This window comes from Phocoena phocoena, chromosome 3, assembly GCF_963924675.1.
Source record: "Phocoena phocoena chromosome 3, mPhoPho1.1, whole genome shotgun sequence".
In the NCBI taxonomy this organism is placed as follows: domain Eukaryota; kingdom Metazoa; phylum Chordata; class Mammalia; order Artiodactyla; family Phocoenidae; genus Phocoena; species Phocoena phocoena.
This window is the reverse complement of record NC_089221.1, coordinates 52,144,036-52,158,764: the sequence shown is the minus strand read 5'-3', so window position 1 is coordinate 52,158,764 and position 14,729 is coordinate 52,144,036. Positions and strand designations below refer to the sequence as shown.

The 14,729-nt window shown below is 40.6% G+C and overlaps 1 protein-coding gene across 1 annotated transcript in view; it reads left to right on the top strand.

The window, feature by feature from the left end:
• Nucleotides 1-13,935, top strand: part of ADAMTS6 (ADAM metallopeptidase with thrombospondin type 1 motif 6) — a 262,282-nt gene extending 248,347 nt beyond the window's left edge. The window contains exons 23-24 of the mRNA XM_065875405.1: nt 28-184; nt 13,293-13,935. Coding sequence (XP_065731477.1) covers nt 28-184; nt 13,293-13,402 — 267 coding nt within the window. The 3' untranslated portion in view covers nt 13,403-13,935. The remainder of the gene's footprint in view (nt 1-27; nt 185-13,292) is intronic.
• The last annotated feature ends 794 nt before the right edge of the window (nt 13,936-14,729 follow it).

Here is a 14,729-nt window from a genome sequence, read left to right as displayed (position 1 = left end):
TTTGTTTCTCCCTGTCTTTTGGTTTAGTGTTCTGCTCAGTGTGGACTTGGACAGCAAATGCGGACTGTGCAGTGTCTTTCCTACACTGGACAGGCATCGAGTGACTGTCCAGAAACTGTTCGACCTCCATCGATGCAGCAGTGTGAAAGCAAATGTGACAGTACCCCCATTTCCAGTACTGAAGGTAAGTTTCCCAGCACCTCCAGTATAGAAGGTAAGGGGCCTCTGGTCTCTAGTGGTTCACCTATACTGATTCCCAGAGTTCAAAGAGCCCCATAAAACCACTGTGGTAGTGTGTCTGCATAGAGCATTTGTGAAAGCTACATATATACTGGATATGTAATCAGGAAACCTAAGTTTTCTTCCAGACTGTTCCATTAACTGTATGACCTTATTAAGTCAACTTTTCTGGAGCTAAGTTTACTTACCTATGCGATGAGGGAGTGGGGTGGATAATCTCTAAGGTTCTGTCCAACCTAGCATTCTATGTTTGACTTGTGCTAGAAAGATAGAGATGATTTCTAATGAACCAAGCTTAAAACTGAAAACGTCTGTTTCTTTTTGGCTACAACAATGGACCTCTGCTATTGTAAAGATTAAAATTCATGCTTGTGATACATATAATGAAAGCATATGTTTGAAACTACTTAGGTTACAAATGCTAATTTTCTCCTTGAAGAAAAATAGAAGAAGGTTATCATATAGCTGTCTATATAGGAGGACAAAAGTCTTCAGACTCTGAAATTTCTCTTTGTTGTATATGGGGAAATCCCTTTATTAACAGCAGATGCCCATCCAAGTCCTGAATTTTCTTATATCTTATTTAAATAAAGGTACTCTGTTTATTCAGTTAAGCATTCATTGAAATTTCCTGAATGCTACTATGTGCAAGGCATAATAACAGAAACTATGCGGAGTGTAGAGACAAAAATGGCATAGTCAGGAAGTTCAGACTGCCTTCTCACATGAAAGTGGAAGCATGATCAAATATACAAACATCTGAAGCCATGAATTTTAATTATGTAAGAAAGCCAGCCATCGGACTCTGCTTTAAAAACAAATAAAACAAAAATAAAGAGCTATGCTGACTATAATTTGTGACTACTTTTCAAATGAAAATGATATGGTCATTATTCTATTAAAAAGAAATTGTTTCTTTTTATCAGATCTATCCAGTTTGAGGGATTTTTTTTTAATCCTATTTTTCAATGTTTCCATAAGGAATTTCATTTTAGGAAGAGCAATCATCTTGCACGACAAGATGCAGAAAACTTACTTCTTTGCAAGTGGCCTGGTTCTTATATCTGAGCCTCAACACAATATACTTACTGTGTAACTTACTCTTTCAAAGAAGTAAAGCCTTACCCTATATTAATTCAAAATCAGAATTTTAATTTGCAAAATCTCTGGCTCTAGTGCCATTTCCTTTTTTTTCCCTTTGGCAAGGGATGTCCTGGAAATCTAGCTTTCCTTGTCTTGAGAAGGGCTCAAAATCTATGACAAACAGAAGTACTTTTCATAGCAAAACTATTTTCTTTAAATGATCTAAATTTTAAAAATCTCTTTTCTCTAAGATTTGTAGCAAACAAGTCTTTATGTATTGTAAATTATTGGTATTCAGTCATGTGGGTTTGGGAGTCTGTTTTTCAGAGTTGGAAGATAAAACGTTAAGGTGGAAGAGAGGGTATAACTATCATATTAAACTATGTTGGGTATTATGTTAGGCCCTTTATATTTATTATCCATTTTATATATCTCATATACATAAATATCTTTGTGTATTATATAATCATGATAACAACCTTTCGAGAGTTGGTATAACTGATGAGGAAACTAAGGCACAGAGAGAGATAGTGACTTACCCACATTACAAGAGTAGGAAGTAGTAGAGTCAGGATTTGAACCTAGATTTGGAAGAGCCCTAGGGCATGTCATTTTCAACTACGTTTATATGCTATTTGTAATTCACTCTTTAAAATCAGGAATTTTAAGCTGTGACAAAGTGAGAGAGTGGCATGGACATATATACACTACCAAACGTGAAATAGATAGCTAGTGGGAAGCAGCCGCATAGCACAGGGAGATCAGCTAGGTGGTTTGTGACCCCCTAGAGGGGTGGGATAGGGAGGGTGGAAGGGAGGGAGATGCAAGAGGGAAGAGATATGGGAACATATGTATATGTATAACTGATTCACTTTGTTATAAAGCAGAAACTAACACACCATTGTAAAGCAATTATACTCCAATAAAGATGTTAAAAAAAAAGAAAATCAGGAATTTTAACGTGAAAACAGAGCTTGTGATTATGAAGTACAGACACTTCTGACATGACTGTCAAAAGATTAAGTCTTGGGGCTTCCCTGGTGGCACAGTGGTTAAGAATCTGCCTGCCAAGGCAGGGGACACGGGTTTAAGCCCTGGTCCAGGAAGATCCCAACATGCCATGGAGCAACTATGCCCGTGCACCACAACTACTGATCCTGCGCTCTAGAGCCCGTGAGCCACAACTACTGAGCTCGCGTGCCACAACTACTGAAGCCCACGCGCCTGGAGCCCATGCTCTACAACAAGAGAAGCCACCGCAACTAGAAGCCCGTGCACCGCAACGAAGAGTAGCCCCCGCTCGCCACAACTAGAGAAAGCCTGCGTGCAACAACAAAGACCCAACGCAGCCAAAACTAAACTAAAATAAAATAATTAAATTAAAAAGAAAAAGATTAAGTCTTAATGGTTGTTGAAAGACTGGCTTTTTAAAAAAATATTTATTTATTTATTTATTTATTTTTGGCTGCGTTGGGTCTTTGTTGCTGAGCACAGGCTTTCTCTAGTTGTGGCTAGTGGGGGCTACTCTTCGTTGCAGCGCATGGGCTTCTCCTTGTGTTGGCTTCTCTTGTTGCAAAGCATGGGCTGTAGGCGCACAGGCTTCAGTAGTTGCGGCACGTGGGCCCTCGAGTGTGCAGGCTTCAGTAGTTGCGGGGCGTGGGCTCAGTAGTTGTGGCACGTGGGCTCTAGGGCATGCAGGTTTCAGTAGTTGTGGTGTGCAGGCTTAGTTGCTGTGGCACGTGGGCTCAGTAGTTGCGGCTCATGGGCTGTAGAGTGCAGGCTCAGTAGTTGTGGCGCACGGGCTTAGTTGCTCCGCGGAATGTGGTTTCCTCCCAGACCAGGAATTGAACCCCTGTTCCCTGCATTGGCAGGCGGATTCTTAACCACTGCACCACCAGGGAAGTCCCAGAACTGGCTTTTTTGACATGCCCACAATAATATATGTTGAAGTTATCTTCGTAACTTCATTTTAGGCCGTTTTAATAATTTCTCCAAACGCTTCTCTATAGTGGATAATTATCATACATAAGCTTTGCAGCTGAAAATGTAGTGCTGTTTTTATAGTGGGAAGAATATCATTTGCAACTGCACTTATTTCTGCCTTAAAGAAATTCTCTTCAAATGGATAGGTGTTAATCTGATATTTCTTGGATTATTTGGAGAAATACCTCATAGTCATCTCTGTCTGGCCAAATCACCTTTTATTAATATTAATCTGAAGTAAGCAGTTAGGACAATATTTTTATCCTTCTCAGTAAAGGAGGAAACTTTTAGGAAATTATTAATCCTGCAAAGTATGACTAATCTTAGAATTGTTATTCCCTAAAGCTGTTGACTCATTTAAGACACGATCACTCTCTTTTATAAAATTAGAATTAAAGTAGAAACAGTATATCTGTTGTAACTTGTTTTGTGTTCTCTTTAGCTTCCCAATAGTATATATTGAATATATTTAAATACCTGAAACCAGCTGTTCATTTTATCAGAAGCTACTTATTGAATGCTTGCTGTGGCCAGCCTCTGCCATTTATTATGGAAAATTCAAAACACTTAAAGTTTGTAGTCTTACGGGAAAGATACTTCTTTTTTTAAAAATGCAAGGTAGAATATGTTATATGGAGCGGTTTACACAGGTGCTAAGAGTGCTCATATGAATGACTGATGACTTTAACATTTTGGATCAAGGCAAGCTTCATAGACTAAGTGGTCCATGAGCCAGTTGTAATCTGTAGTTGGAAAAACCCAGTGTGTACCCTGAGAAAAAGGATGAAACAGTTGATTGAAGTTATAACGTCATCCATAGCGATATGAAATGGGCAGATAACATGGATTTTAAAAGAGAAGAGGCTCTTACATGAAAGTAATGTGAGAGTGACCTGATAGAGCTTCTGGAAGTCCGATCAGGGAGAGAGGAAGTGCCTCTTACAAAGGGGAACTTGGGAGGAAAGTCCAATTGTGGGGGAAGGAGCAGGTTCTGGTTAATGCAGGACGTAGAAGAGGACCCCTTTTTTTCTACCGGAATCAGGTTCCCTTGACTCTTGGAAAGGAGGCTGTTGAGAAACTAGTTCATCTCTACTCCAAGCGAGACAGGGTAGGACTAACAGAGCTCTCTTGGGATCTAAAATACAGTCTTTCATTGGGATCTTTATGGGTAACACGGGCCACTGATAGAATCTTGGGTATTGTTTCAACTACTGAAGTTTAGGAGATGGTTCCTCTCCTGATATCTTATTATTAAAATAATAAAAAGTTTCAAACATACAGCAAAGTTGAGAGAATTTTACAGTGGACACCCACCATCTAGATTTTACCGTTAGCATTTTGCTGAACTTGATCTATCACATAGATATCTATCTGCCCGTGCGTCAAGGTGGTGGTGTTTAAAAAATGTTCTCTCCAGTCATCCAACCATAAAGTCATTTAATTAGCAAACCTACTTACCGTGTGCCAGCCACTGAGACTAGGAAAGGTTCCTGTCCTCAAAGGAAGCACAGTTTAGGAGGGGTGGCAACATGCAAACAAATAATTTTCACAATATGGGCAGTACTGTAATGGAGGTAGAAAGAAACTACCATGAGTACACAGAGGAAGGGGTTACTCAGCAGAAGCATCATGGAGAAGGAATGCTTGAGCAGGGCACTGGAAGGTGTGAAACAGTTGGCCAAGAAGATGTTGAAATGCTGGGCATTGCTAGCAGAAGGTGATTGTGTGCGGTCACGGGGCTGTGGAGTCAAACATAGTTCAGTATGGTTGCAGAGGGTGGCATATGAACAGGTGGTAGAGATGAGGCTACAAAGAAAGAGACAGGGACTTAGTTTGGAGGGTCCTGTATGCAGTGGAAGGAAGTTAGGACTCTATCCACCAGTTCTGGGAACAAGTGAAGGAAATTGGGGAGTGACATACTTAGGCTGGCCGGTGTATAAAGGGGCAGAGGGAAGATAGCCTTGTGTGGGAGAAGAGTTAAAAAGTTGTTCTAAAAGTCCAGGCTAGAGATGATGAAGGCTTGAACTCAGGCAAATATAGCAAGGATCAAAAAGAGGGTAATGGGGCTTCCCTGGTGGCGCAGTGGTTGGGAGTCTGCCTGCCGATGCAGGGGACGCGGGTTCATGCCCCGGTCTGGGAAGATCCCACATGCTGCAGAGCGGCTGGGCCCGTGAGCCATGGCCGCTGAGCCTGCGCGTCCGGAGCCTGTGCTCCGCAACTGGAGAGGCCCGTGTACCGCAAAAAAAAAAAAAGAGGGTAATGAATTGGAAAAAAAGAATAAAATGGAAAGGAGAATAAAAAGATCCTGATGAACAATTGGACATAGGGATGAGAATATGATGTGGAAATGTTCAGTATGACTCCCAAGTTTCAGATTTAGGGAACTGGATACTATTAATCATGGTGAGGAATTTAGGCATCTATATGGAAATTAAGCACATTAGTCCCTGAAAGCCATAATAAAATAGTGGAATTTTAATAACATTTTAAAAAATAAACAATAGAGATTGATTGAATAAATGGAAGGTTAAGGCAACAAAGGATAGTAAAAGAAAGAAAATCAGAAGTGGAGCATCAAGAAATTAAAAGTAAATATTGAGAGAGAACTAGGAGGAGGAAGAAGGAAGATATAATTTGCCATGTTTAACATCTACTTTAGCTCTTCATTCCTGAAAGCCTTCGGCTAAGAGTGAAGGCATTATAGGCTTTTGATCTTAACAGACTGCCACTGATGAGGGTAACACTACATTGCTGCTAAGAGTGAATTATAGACACACTGGGTATCACTGCATTTGAAATACTACTCAGTAATTTTTTAAAGTACATCAGGCAGCTGAGACTAACGTACTCAAGCTCACCTGAATTTCTATCCCAAATTCCACTTCATTCATCTTTATTCAGTTTCAGGTTCCCTTGTAGATTGGTGAGTCTTTTCAGCTTCTCAATAGCACAAGGCACTCTGTCATCTAGTGTTTATTGCTGCCAAATAATGATTCATGGTGTGGAAAGATGAGCAGGAAAGGTGTGGTTAGTATACATTGGTTTACCAGACCAGGTTGTCTAACGGTGGCTTTGGCGGGTCTCAGTCTCCCTCAAGTACATGATTTTGAGAGAGCCTAAGCAGCTCCAGAAACCTCCTGAGATCCATGGAACAAAACAGCTACTGAATATGGGTTTTAAGGTGGCTTCTGATATATTAAAATCAGTGAAAGGAATGAATGGTGAAGGTCATTTGAACTTTGATTTCAAGGAGGTGAGGAAGACCAGACATTTTTGTTGCCAGTTTTTAAAATGGTCATAATCTACCTTAGCATTCAGGGTTACGTTCCCAACTGTCTGGTTTGGAGGGAACCCTGGATTTGTATTGGGATCAAAGCACCTCAAGTTGACTGTGGGTGGCATCCAGAGAATAAGACTGGGTAAGAAGAAACCAAGAAAGCAAAGGAGAGAAAGAAATGGCTTAGTCCATGGTAGGATGGAATCAGAATAAAGTTCCATAGTTGATATCACCTTGCTTCAAGGGTAAAATGTCAGTGGACTGTTCCCACTGCAATGAATACTGTCAGGTTCCCAGGCAAAACATGTTATTTCATCCTTTTCCAGTTTGAATATGTAAAATATCAAGGACTCAGGTACAGTTTCATCAGGAAAAGTGTGCTGAGTTCACATCCCCCGCCCCCAACTCCTGCACCACACATGCACATGCGCAGCCTTTGCCACCATTTCACTTCTCACCAGGCTCTGCGTCTCCATGGGCAGTTTGACAGAGGTACAGCTGGTTGTACTTTTGTAATCCAAAGGATAGACCCGTAGGTGAGAGTCAAAACTCTCTGCTTACTGTGCTCTCCCTCTGAATTTCAGAAAGAACTTACAGGCACAGAGAACATGCATTCTCCAAAGAAAGATGCTGAATGGTCCAACTTGGTCATGGAAGGCTATGTCCCTGTGTATCCCAACTCCTCCATTGATATGATTTAGGCAGGCTTGGCAACATTTTCTGAAATGGATACCGTTTATTTACAGAAATAAATACAGTTGCTCTTATACTCCATGGATTAAGTCAAGCCATCAAAGTCACAATGAGGGCTTCCCTGGTGGCGCAGTGGTTGAGAGTCCGCCTGCCGATGCAGGGGACACGGGTTCGTGCCCCAGTCCAGGAAGATCCCACATGCCGTGGAGCGGCTGGACCCGTGAGCCATGGCTGCTGAGCCTGTGCGTCCGGAGCCTGTGCTCCGCAACGGGAGAGGCCACAGCAGTGAGAGGCCCGCGTACCGCAAAAAAAAACAAAAAAAACAAAAACAAAGTCACAATGAATCCCCATCCAATTGCATTCTAAATTCATAAGCCTATGTTCAGTATATTTTGAAATCATGTCTTTTAGGTCAGAGTTTTGAAATATTAATGTAAAGCACCTGGGGAAAAACTCACTGGCCCTTCAATGATAAGTAGATTCATGTGTTGCCTATGAAACAGGTTGGCTAATTTTATCATTCAACTCTACCAGAACCCAGATTACCGTGAGATCCACTCCAGCATGCCTGGCAAGTCGCTTAAGATTCTAATCATGGGTCTAGTTCACATCGTATGGCCTACGAGCTGGCTTTCAGCCCTTGATACATCCCTAAGTCTCTCTGAGAAAATGTAGGAATAGTCCATAAATTGTCATTCCCACCAGAAATCTCTAGCCTTGGATAAAATGAAACTTTATTTTCAGGCAGGGAGGTGAGAGGAGATGTAAAAAAAGGAGAGACTAGTTAGGTCCACAAAATATTTCCTAGAAACCACACAGTAAGGACCGCTCATCCTTCTGATAGACTCTGAAGAAAAAAGGTAGAAAGAGTGTCTTGTCATTCTTCTCCCTAGAGAGTACTTAACTGGTACATGAAGTTAGTGGAAGAGAAAATCGGGCTCCTTCATCTTAAAATCTTTGACCCTGCTGGCTCAGATTCTGCTACTTAAAAAGCAGTAGATACAAGTGTATCTGTGTGAAGAAAACGTGATAGTAAAGATCAAACCTGCAAAATAGATCAGTTACAAAGTGATTATATTATTACAAAAAATTCTACTTGAACTAAAGGATTCCTTTCAGTAACTCTCCTAGTATAATTGTTTATGTGCAGATTATGTATTACTTGGGTATAGAGAAACCAATATTTAGATATTCTAGATATCACATAGAAATCATTACCAACTGAGGATCATTCAGAAATTCAATCAAAACATGTCTGTTATTGTTTTGATTTCAATGGGAAAATGTGATTTAATTTACGCACAACGTTTCCAGAATGGTTTTATCACAAATGTAACCTGTATTGTGTATTGGCTGAAGGGTAGGAATGAAAAGGCTATTTAATATTTTAAATGGGCTTTGGGGATGAGGCAGACAGACTAGTCAATGGTAAGTTTTATAATTAAGGCCTCACAGCTACGTACATCAGCAAAATATCAGTGAGTCAATCCAAGGGCTTATCAGGTTAGTCCTCTCTAACTAAAAAAGTGACACATGGGCTGAATGCACCAATATAATTTAAAGCTTGTACTGATATTTTTAAGATTACACTCAGCTTTCTGTAATGATGGGGCTTTAAAGCTTCTAGGTGTGTTAAAATGAGCTTTCACTCATGTAATTTTACAAAATCTAAGGAGAAAGGGGTAGTTGGAGAAATGTATTCAGGCTATTCTGAATGCCCATGACCTAGAACCCCCCTTTCAAAAAAAATTTACCCCTTCTCTAAGGTGGCAGAGCAAACCTCCTGATAAGGATGTCCCCAAAGACTGAATTACCAGGGCTATCAGCCAAGAATAAGAAGTATCGACAGGCAGAAACCTTTTCGCAGTAAGATGCCAAGAATGCTGCCGAAATAGAGTTTGGAGTCAGACAAACCTGAGTTCTGGTCCCACTTCTTAGACCAGCTGGCTGTGTGACCCATAGTGAGTTTCGTACGTAATCTTTTTGAGCTTCAGCTTTGCCATCTGTGTAAAGCTGACATTTTATATACTTAAAATGTATATAAATATGTAAAACTGCCTAAGGCAATGCCAGGCACATAAGAAGCACTTGATAAATTATTTTTAATGTTACTACTAGATTAATCTCTCATGGAGTTAAAAGACCTGAAGAATGTAAGACCAGTCATTGGTGAGTAGGTTTTCATCACTCTGAAGACTGACTCTTCCAGTCTAGGCAGTCCCTAGACAGCAAAACCAAGAAGTAGGAATGGGACCTTCCTCAGGGCCCCTCCTTCATGGGAGCCCCCTACACTCCATCAAGGCTGTGTCCTTCTATAGCCCAAGAGTCACCATTTAATATCTCATCAAGGCCCATTATCTTCTTGGCAGTCCTCAACCCTGGATCTTCCCTCAGATCTCTCCCTACCTCATCATAATTTACCTGCTCTCTGTTAAAGTCTTTTCATTAATTTGCTTATGTGTGCCAGTGAAGAGCCTATATATATTTTGACAGGGATCCCGGAGAAATAATATAGGATGGTTGTTCTCCGATGTGTTATTGGTAACAGTAACAAGAGCTGATAAACTGAGTGTTCACTCTGTGCCAGGGCCACACATGTGCTGTAGGTGTTACCTCATACAAGCCTCACAACATCCTATGGGCTTCATTTCACAGATGAGGAAACTGAGATTTAGAGAGGTGAAGTCACTTGGCCAAGGACAAACAAATGCTGGGAGGAGGCAGTGCCAGAATTCACCCCCAGATCTGCCACCCCTCACCACTGGTGCTCTCAGGTCCTGGGACACACATAAGCAGTCCCTACCTCCCTAAGCTTGATCCTGCTCCTAGGGCCCAAATGAATTCCTGCTTTCATTCAAGTTACTTGGAGTCAGGTTAGCTGAGAAGAAACTTAAAAGAGGTATTGGGAAGTTCAGAGGGGGACACCCTGGCAGCTGGCCCCTAGACTGGACACTGCTCCTAGCTGAAGGGCTGTGCTGGGGCCTCTGCATGCAAGGGAGGCTTCTCATTTACAGCACCTACCTAAGGAGCTGAATCCCTGAGTATTTAATAGCCTGAATGGGTGGATGGAGGAGGTGGTTGGAGGAAGAAATAATTTATGAATATTTTATTTTATTCATTATTTATTGTCTACTATTTAATCAGATTCTAAAGTCTAAATCCAAAAGAAAAATCTGTGAATTTTCTTGTATTTTGCTCATCTCAGAATTTTCCTGGTTCAGAAACTCTTCCAAAAATGGAGTAATGAATCTCCCAATAAAGTTGTACCTCAGGAAATATTCTTCTTTGTTTTGTCTTCAAACTGACTTGTGTCTATAGGGCAGCATTTTCTCAGTAGTGATCTAAATATTGCATCCTTGTTGAGAAATTCAGAGCACAACTTACTCTCATCAGGTAGTAATACTAACTAATAGTGATAATGATAATAGTAATTCAGTATATTACACTTATTGAGAGCCAATGACCATTTTATGCACTGAGCTAGGTGATATCGTAGGATACACATGCTACATGCGGGAGTGGGAACACTCATCTTCCCTATTCACGGATAAGGGTGCTTAACCTCTTAGGCCCAGAGAAGTTAAGCAAGTTGTTCAGAGTCATAAAGTTCGTAAATGGTAAAGCTGGGCTTAAACCCAGCAGTCTGGCTTCTAATTTTATTTCCTTGTACTATTAAAACAACCAGTCATCCTCTGTCCATTTATCAACTAAATCACTTTTATATTTTAGCAAAATAGACCAAAGCCAAAGTTTATTTGGTACTTTAAGCAGTCCCACCAAGCCCTGTTAACAGAGCATGACAGTGGTAGTCTCCGCTGGAGGGCTGCCCCATTAGGATGGTGATTTGAAATTAAAGAGGAGTGATATGTGTCAACTGTCCTCATCCTTTATGCTTAGCTTTTCTCATCATTTTAATAAAAGCATTATCTGGACAATATATTCCTCTAGGTAACACTGATACAACTTTTTTTTCCCACGAAAATATTCTTAGTCTAAACTTTTTTTGGTTACTTTTCACTGGTCATGACAGAGAGGGGGAAAAAAATAACAGGTGATTTCCAAATTAAAATATATGGGGACTTCCCTGGTGGCACAGTGGTTAAGAATCTGCCTGCCAATGCATCAGACATGGGTTTGAACCCTGATCCAGGAAGATCCCACATGCCACGGAGCAACTAAGCCCAGGCACCACAACTACTGAGCTTGAGCTCTAGAGCCCGTGAGCCACAACTACTGAGCCTGTGCGCCACAACTACTGAAGCCCATGCACCTAGAGCCCATGCTCCACAACAAGAGAAGCCACTGCAATGAGAAGCCCGTGCACCGCAGTGAAAGAGTAGCCCCTGCTTGCTGCAACTAGAGAAAGCCCACATGCAGCAACGAAGACCCAATGCAGCCAAAAAAAATTTTTAGTTAATTAATTAATTTTAAAATAAAATAAAATATATGGAAAAAATAAAATAAAATATATGGAGATATTTTCACCTAAAATTCAAGCTTGATTCACCAAATATCATCCAGTTTCTTCTTTTTTAGTACAAAGTTTAAAGAAATTTTTAATGTCTCTCCTACCTTCCTTCAGCCAAAACTTAAATTTATTGAAAATCTTAGTGTAGAAAGTTTCTATTCAAATTTCTGTTATTCTCTTTGTAAATCAAATCTCAAGTAAGGGAGTTCGATGGTGGCAGAACTTATGCTTTCAGAGGAGTAAGGGTTACAATTTAAAATTTTCAGTCTTTCACCAAAAGAGCCTTGAAAGTGAGATCAATAAAATTGTTTCCTTACTTTTTAATAATAAGAACTGGAAACTTTCCCACTTCTTTGCATTTAATTTTCCATGTTTACCATATGGCTCATGTACCATGTACATGATCTCTTAGAACTTTAGTGGATTTCTGAAGCCAGGAAAAATAAACAAGGAAGCAACAACAACACTGTTACACTGAACATTTCCCAGTGTTCTGCCTGATTCTAATTACCTTAAACAGTTTACCCAGGATGCTTCAGTATAACCACCTGGAAAAATGAGGGTGGAACTTTAATTCTGGGAGGCAAACGTAATTACTAGATTTACAAAGTATTTTAAAATCCCCAGACAAAATTGAAGAGAGGACTGGAGAGGAATATCAATATTAGCAGTAGTGACGTTGTATGGGGTGGCAGGGGTTTCTGAGAATCAAAGGTCAGTCTCTCTTTCTGCACTGGCCCCTCAGCCCCATCTTGTGCAACCAGCCTCAACGGGAGGTGGAGAAAGAATCATTTATTCACCTTCTGGCTGCAAGAACAGCAGACTTCAACTGTGGCAATTCTAGCACTGAGGAGAAAACACACATAGGAAAAAAGAAGGCCATGTCTCACTTCCAAATTAAAAAAAGACATTTCTACATGTTTCCATAACCCACAGACTGCTGCCATTTGAGGCCAACCCCTCAAAGTTTTCCTCTTTGTCTAGTGTAGTTGCTGAATCTAGGCCACTGTCAGCAATCCTTTTCATTCACCGAGGCCCATCCCCACACCCCACAGATGCAGAGATTCTCCTGGGACATGTGTACTTTGGTATCAAACAATGCAACTCATGTTTGATTTTGGATAACCTTGCACTGCTGAATAAAATAACCCTTGAGAAAGAAGCAATAAAAGGGCTGTAAGAAAAATGACTCATGTTTCCAAGCTGTCTAAAGTGATCACTTATCCCAACAAATGGTAATTCTTTCAAGACACAGTGGGCATACACCATACTTATAAAAGTCTGGGAGAAAAGCCTTGCAATCATTTTTTTTTAATTTGTGTTAAAATGTATCAAAAGACTATTTCTGGTAGGGTGTACCAGACAGGGTATGCTTGAAAACAAAAACAAAAACCACATGGATGTGAAAGCCAAGGTGCACTGGCCCAAGGAGGCGGGATGGGGCGGGGGTGGGGGGGGGGGTGGTCCTTGCTGAACATCCAGGCTCATTGTTTATGTACTTGTTTTTGTGCCTCTAATTGTTTTCCCTTTTCTGCCCTCACTCATTAGAGTGCAAAGATGTGAACAAAGTGGCTTATTGCCCACTGGTGCTGAAGTTCAAATTCTGCAGTAGAGCATACTTCAGACAGATGTGTTGTAAGACCTGCCAAGGACACTGACCCATGGAAAGCCAGAGAGAGCGCCTTGTCATTTCATCGTGGAAATGCATCCATCACAGAGAGCCACCCAGAGGAAGAGGATTGATGTCCTTGCAAATGCATTACCCTGTGGAAAACGTAACCACTGGTCAGCCCTAGCTGACAGGATTTCAATATTATTTTAACTTCTGTGAAGTGGGATTTTTTGATCCAAAGTGCTGGACACGGTATTAGGAGGGAATGCCAGATTGGAGAGATCCAAACAACACAGGGAGACTTGTTTACTGTGGAACGTTTGTGTTCTTTCGAGTAAATCCAATAGCCTGTTTACCTCCTTGGACCATTAAGATAATTTTTATTATGGACTTAGCAATGACACTGAATCCATTTGTATTTAAAACTGTTTAAAATGTAGCTGTTTTGACTTGGTCAACTATGGAAGTAAAGAAGATTCAGAAATCTTAAGTCATAGCTTAAAAATATTTACTATACTTTATCACTACAACAGCACCACGATTTAAATTCTAAAACGGGCTTTGAACTGTAATTTAAGGAGCAATTATAAATCAAAAGTAATGAAAGTTTGTATTATTTTTCTTCATTCCACTTAATTTCCTTAGGAATAATCCCCCTGTTCTGAACACTGCTGTGAGCCATATATCAACTATATTAAACTGAACAACAATGAAGGACTTAGTTTAAAGCATAAAAGGCTGTGGCTAACTTGCCGTTGTGCAAGTGAAGCTGAGACTTCCATTAAAACCTTAAGAGAAAAACATTTCAATTTCATGCAGAAGCCAGACCTGGGCTATGGTAGAGACTGAAGTACCAGGCCTTTTGCTGCCATCACACAGGATGCCTCAGTTCTTATTTGAGTCACCCCAACTCACTTGTGTTTACATCCTCTCCAGCCACAGAACGGCTTCTGCCCTATTGGATTGTTGCATATGCATGTTGAGCTTGCTGAGATGATACCATGCAGAAGATAGACTGGCTCAGTGACAACCAGGCAGACCCTTTTGCTGACAATTACGATGGGTTCCAGATGTCCCTTCTTTGATATGGCAGAAGGGCATTTATTTATATGAGAACAAGTGTGTGTGTGTGCGAGCGCTTTTGAGTGTGTGGGTAGATGAGTGTGCTTGCACAGAGATGTGCTATTTCTGTGAGTTTTAAAGTAGGCAAGGGATAATAACCAAAGAAGAAAAACTCATGAAGACTAGAGATCATAAAGCATCATTTTAATAGTCACTCAGCCAAGTATTTTGTATTTTTTATGGATACTCTGAATGGCAATTAAATGTGAAACCCAATTTCTTGGGCAAGTCAAATTCTAGAATCAAGTCCA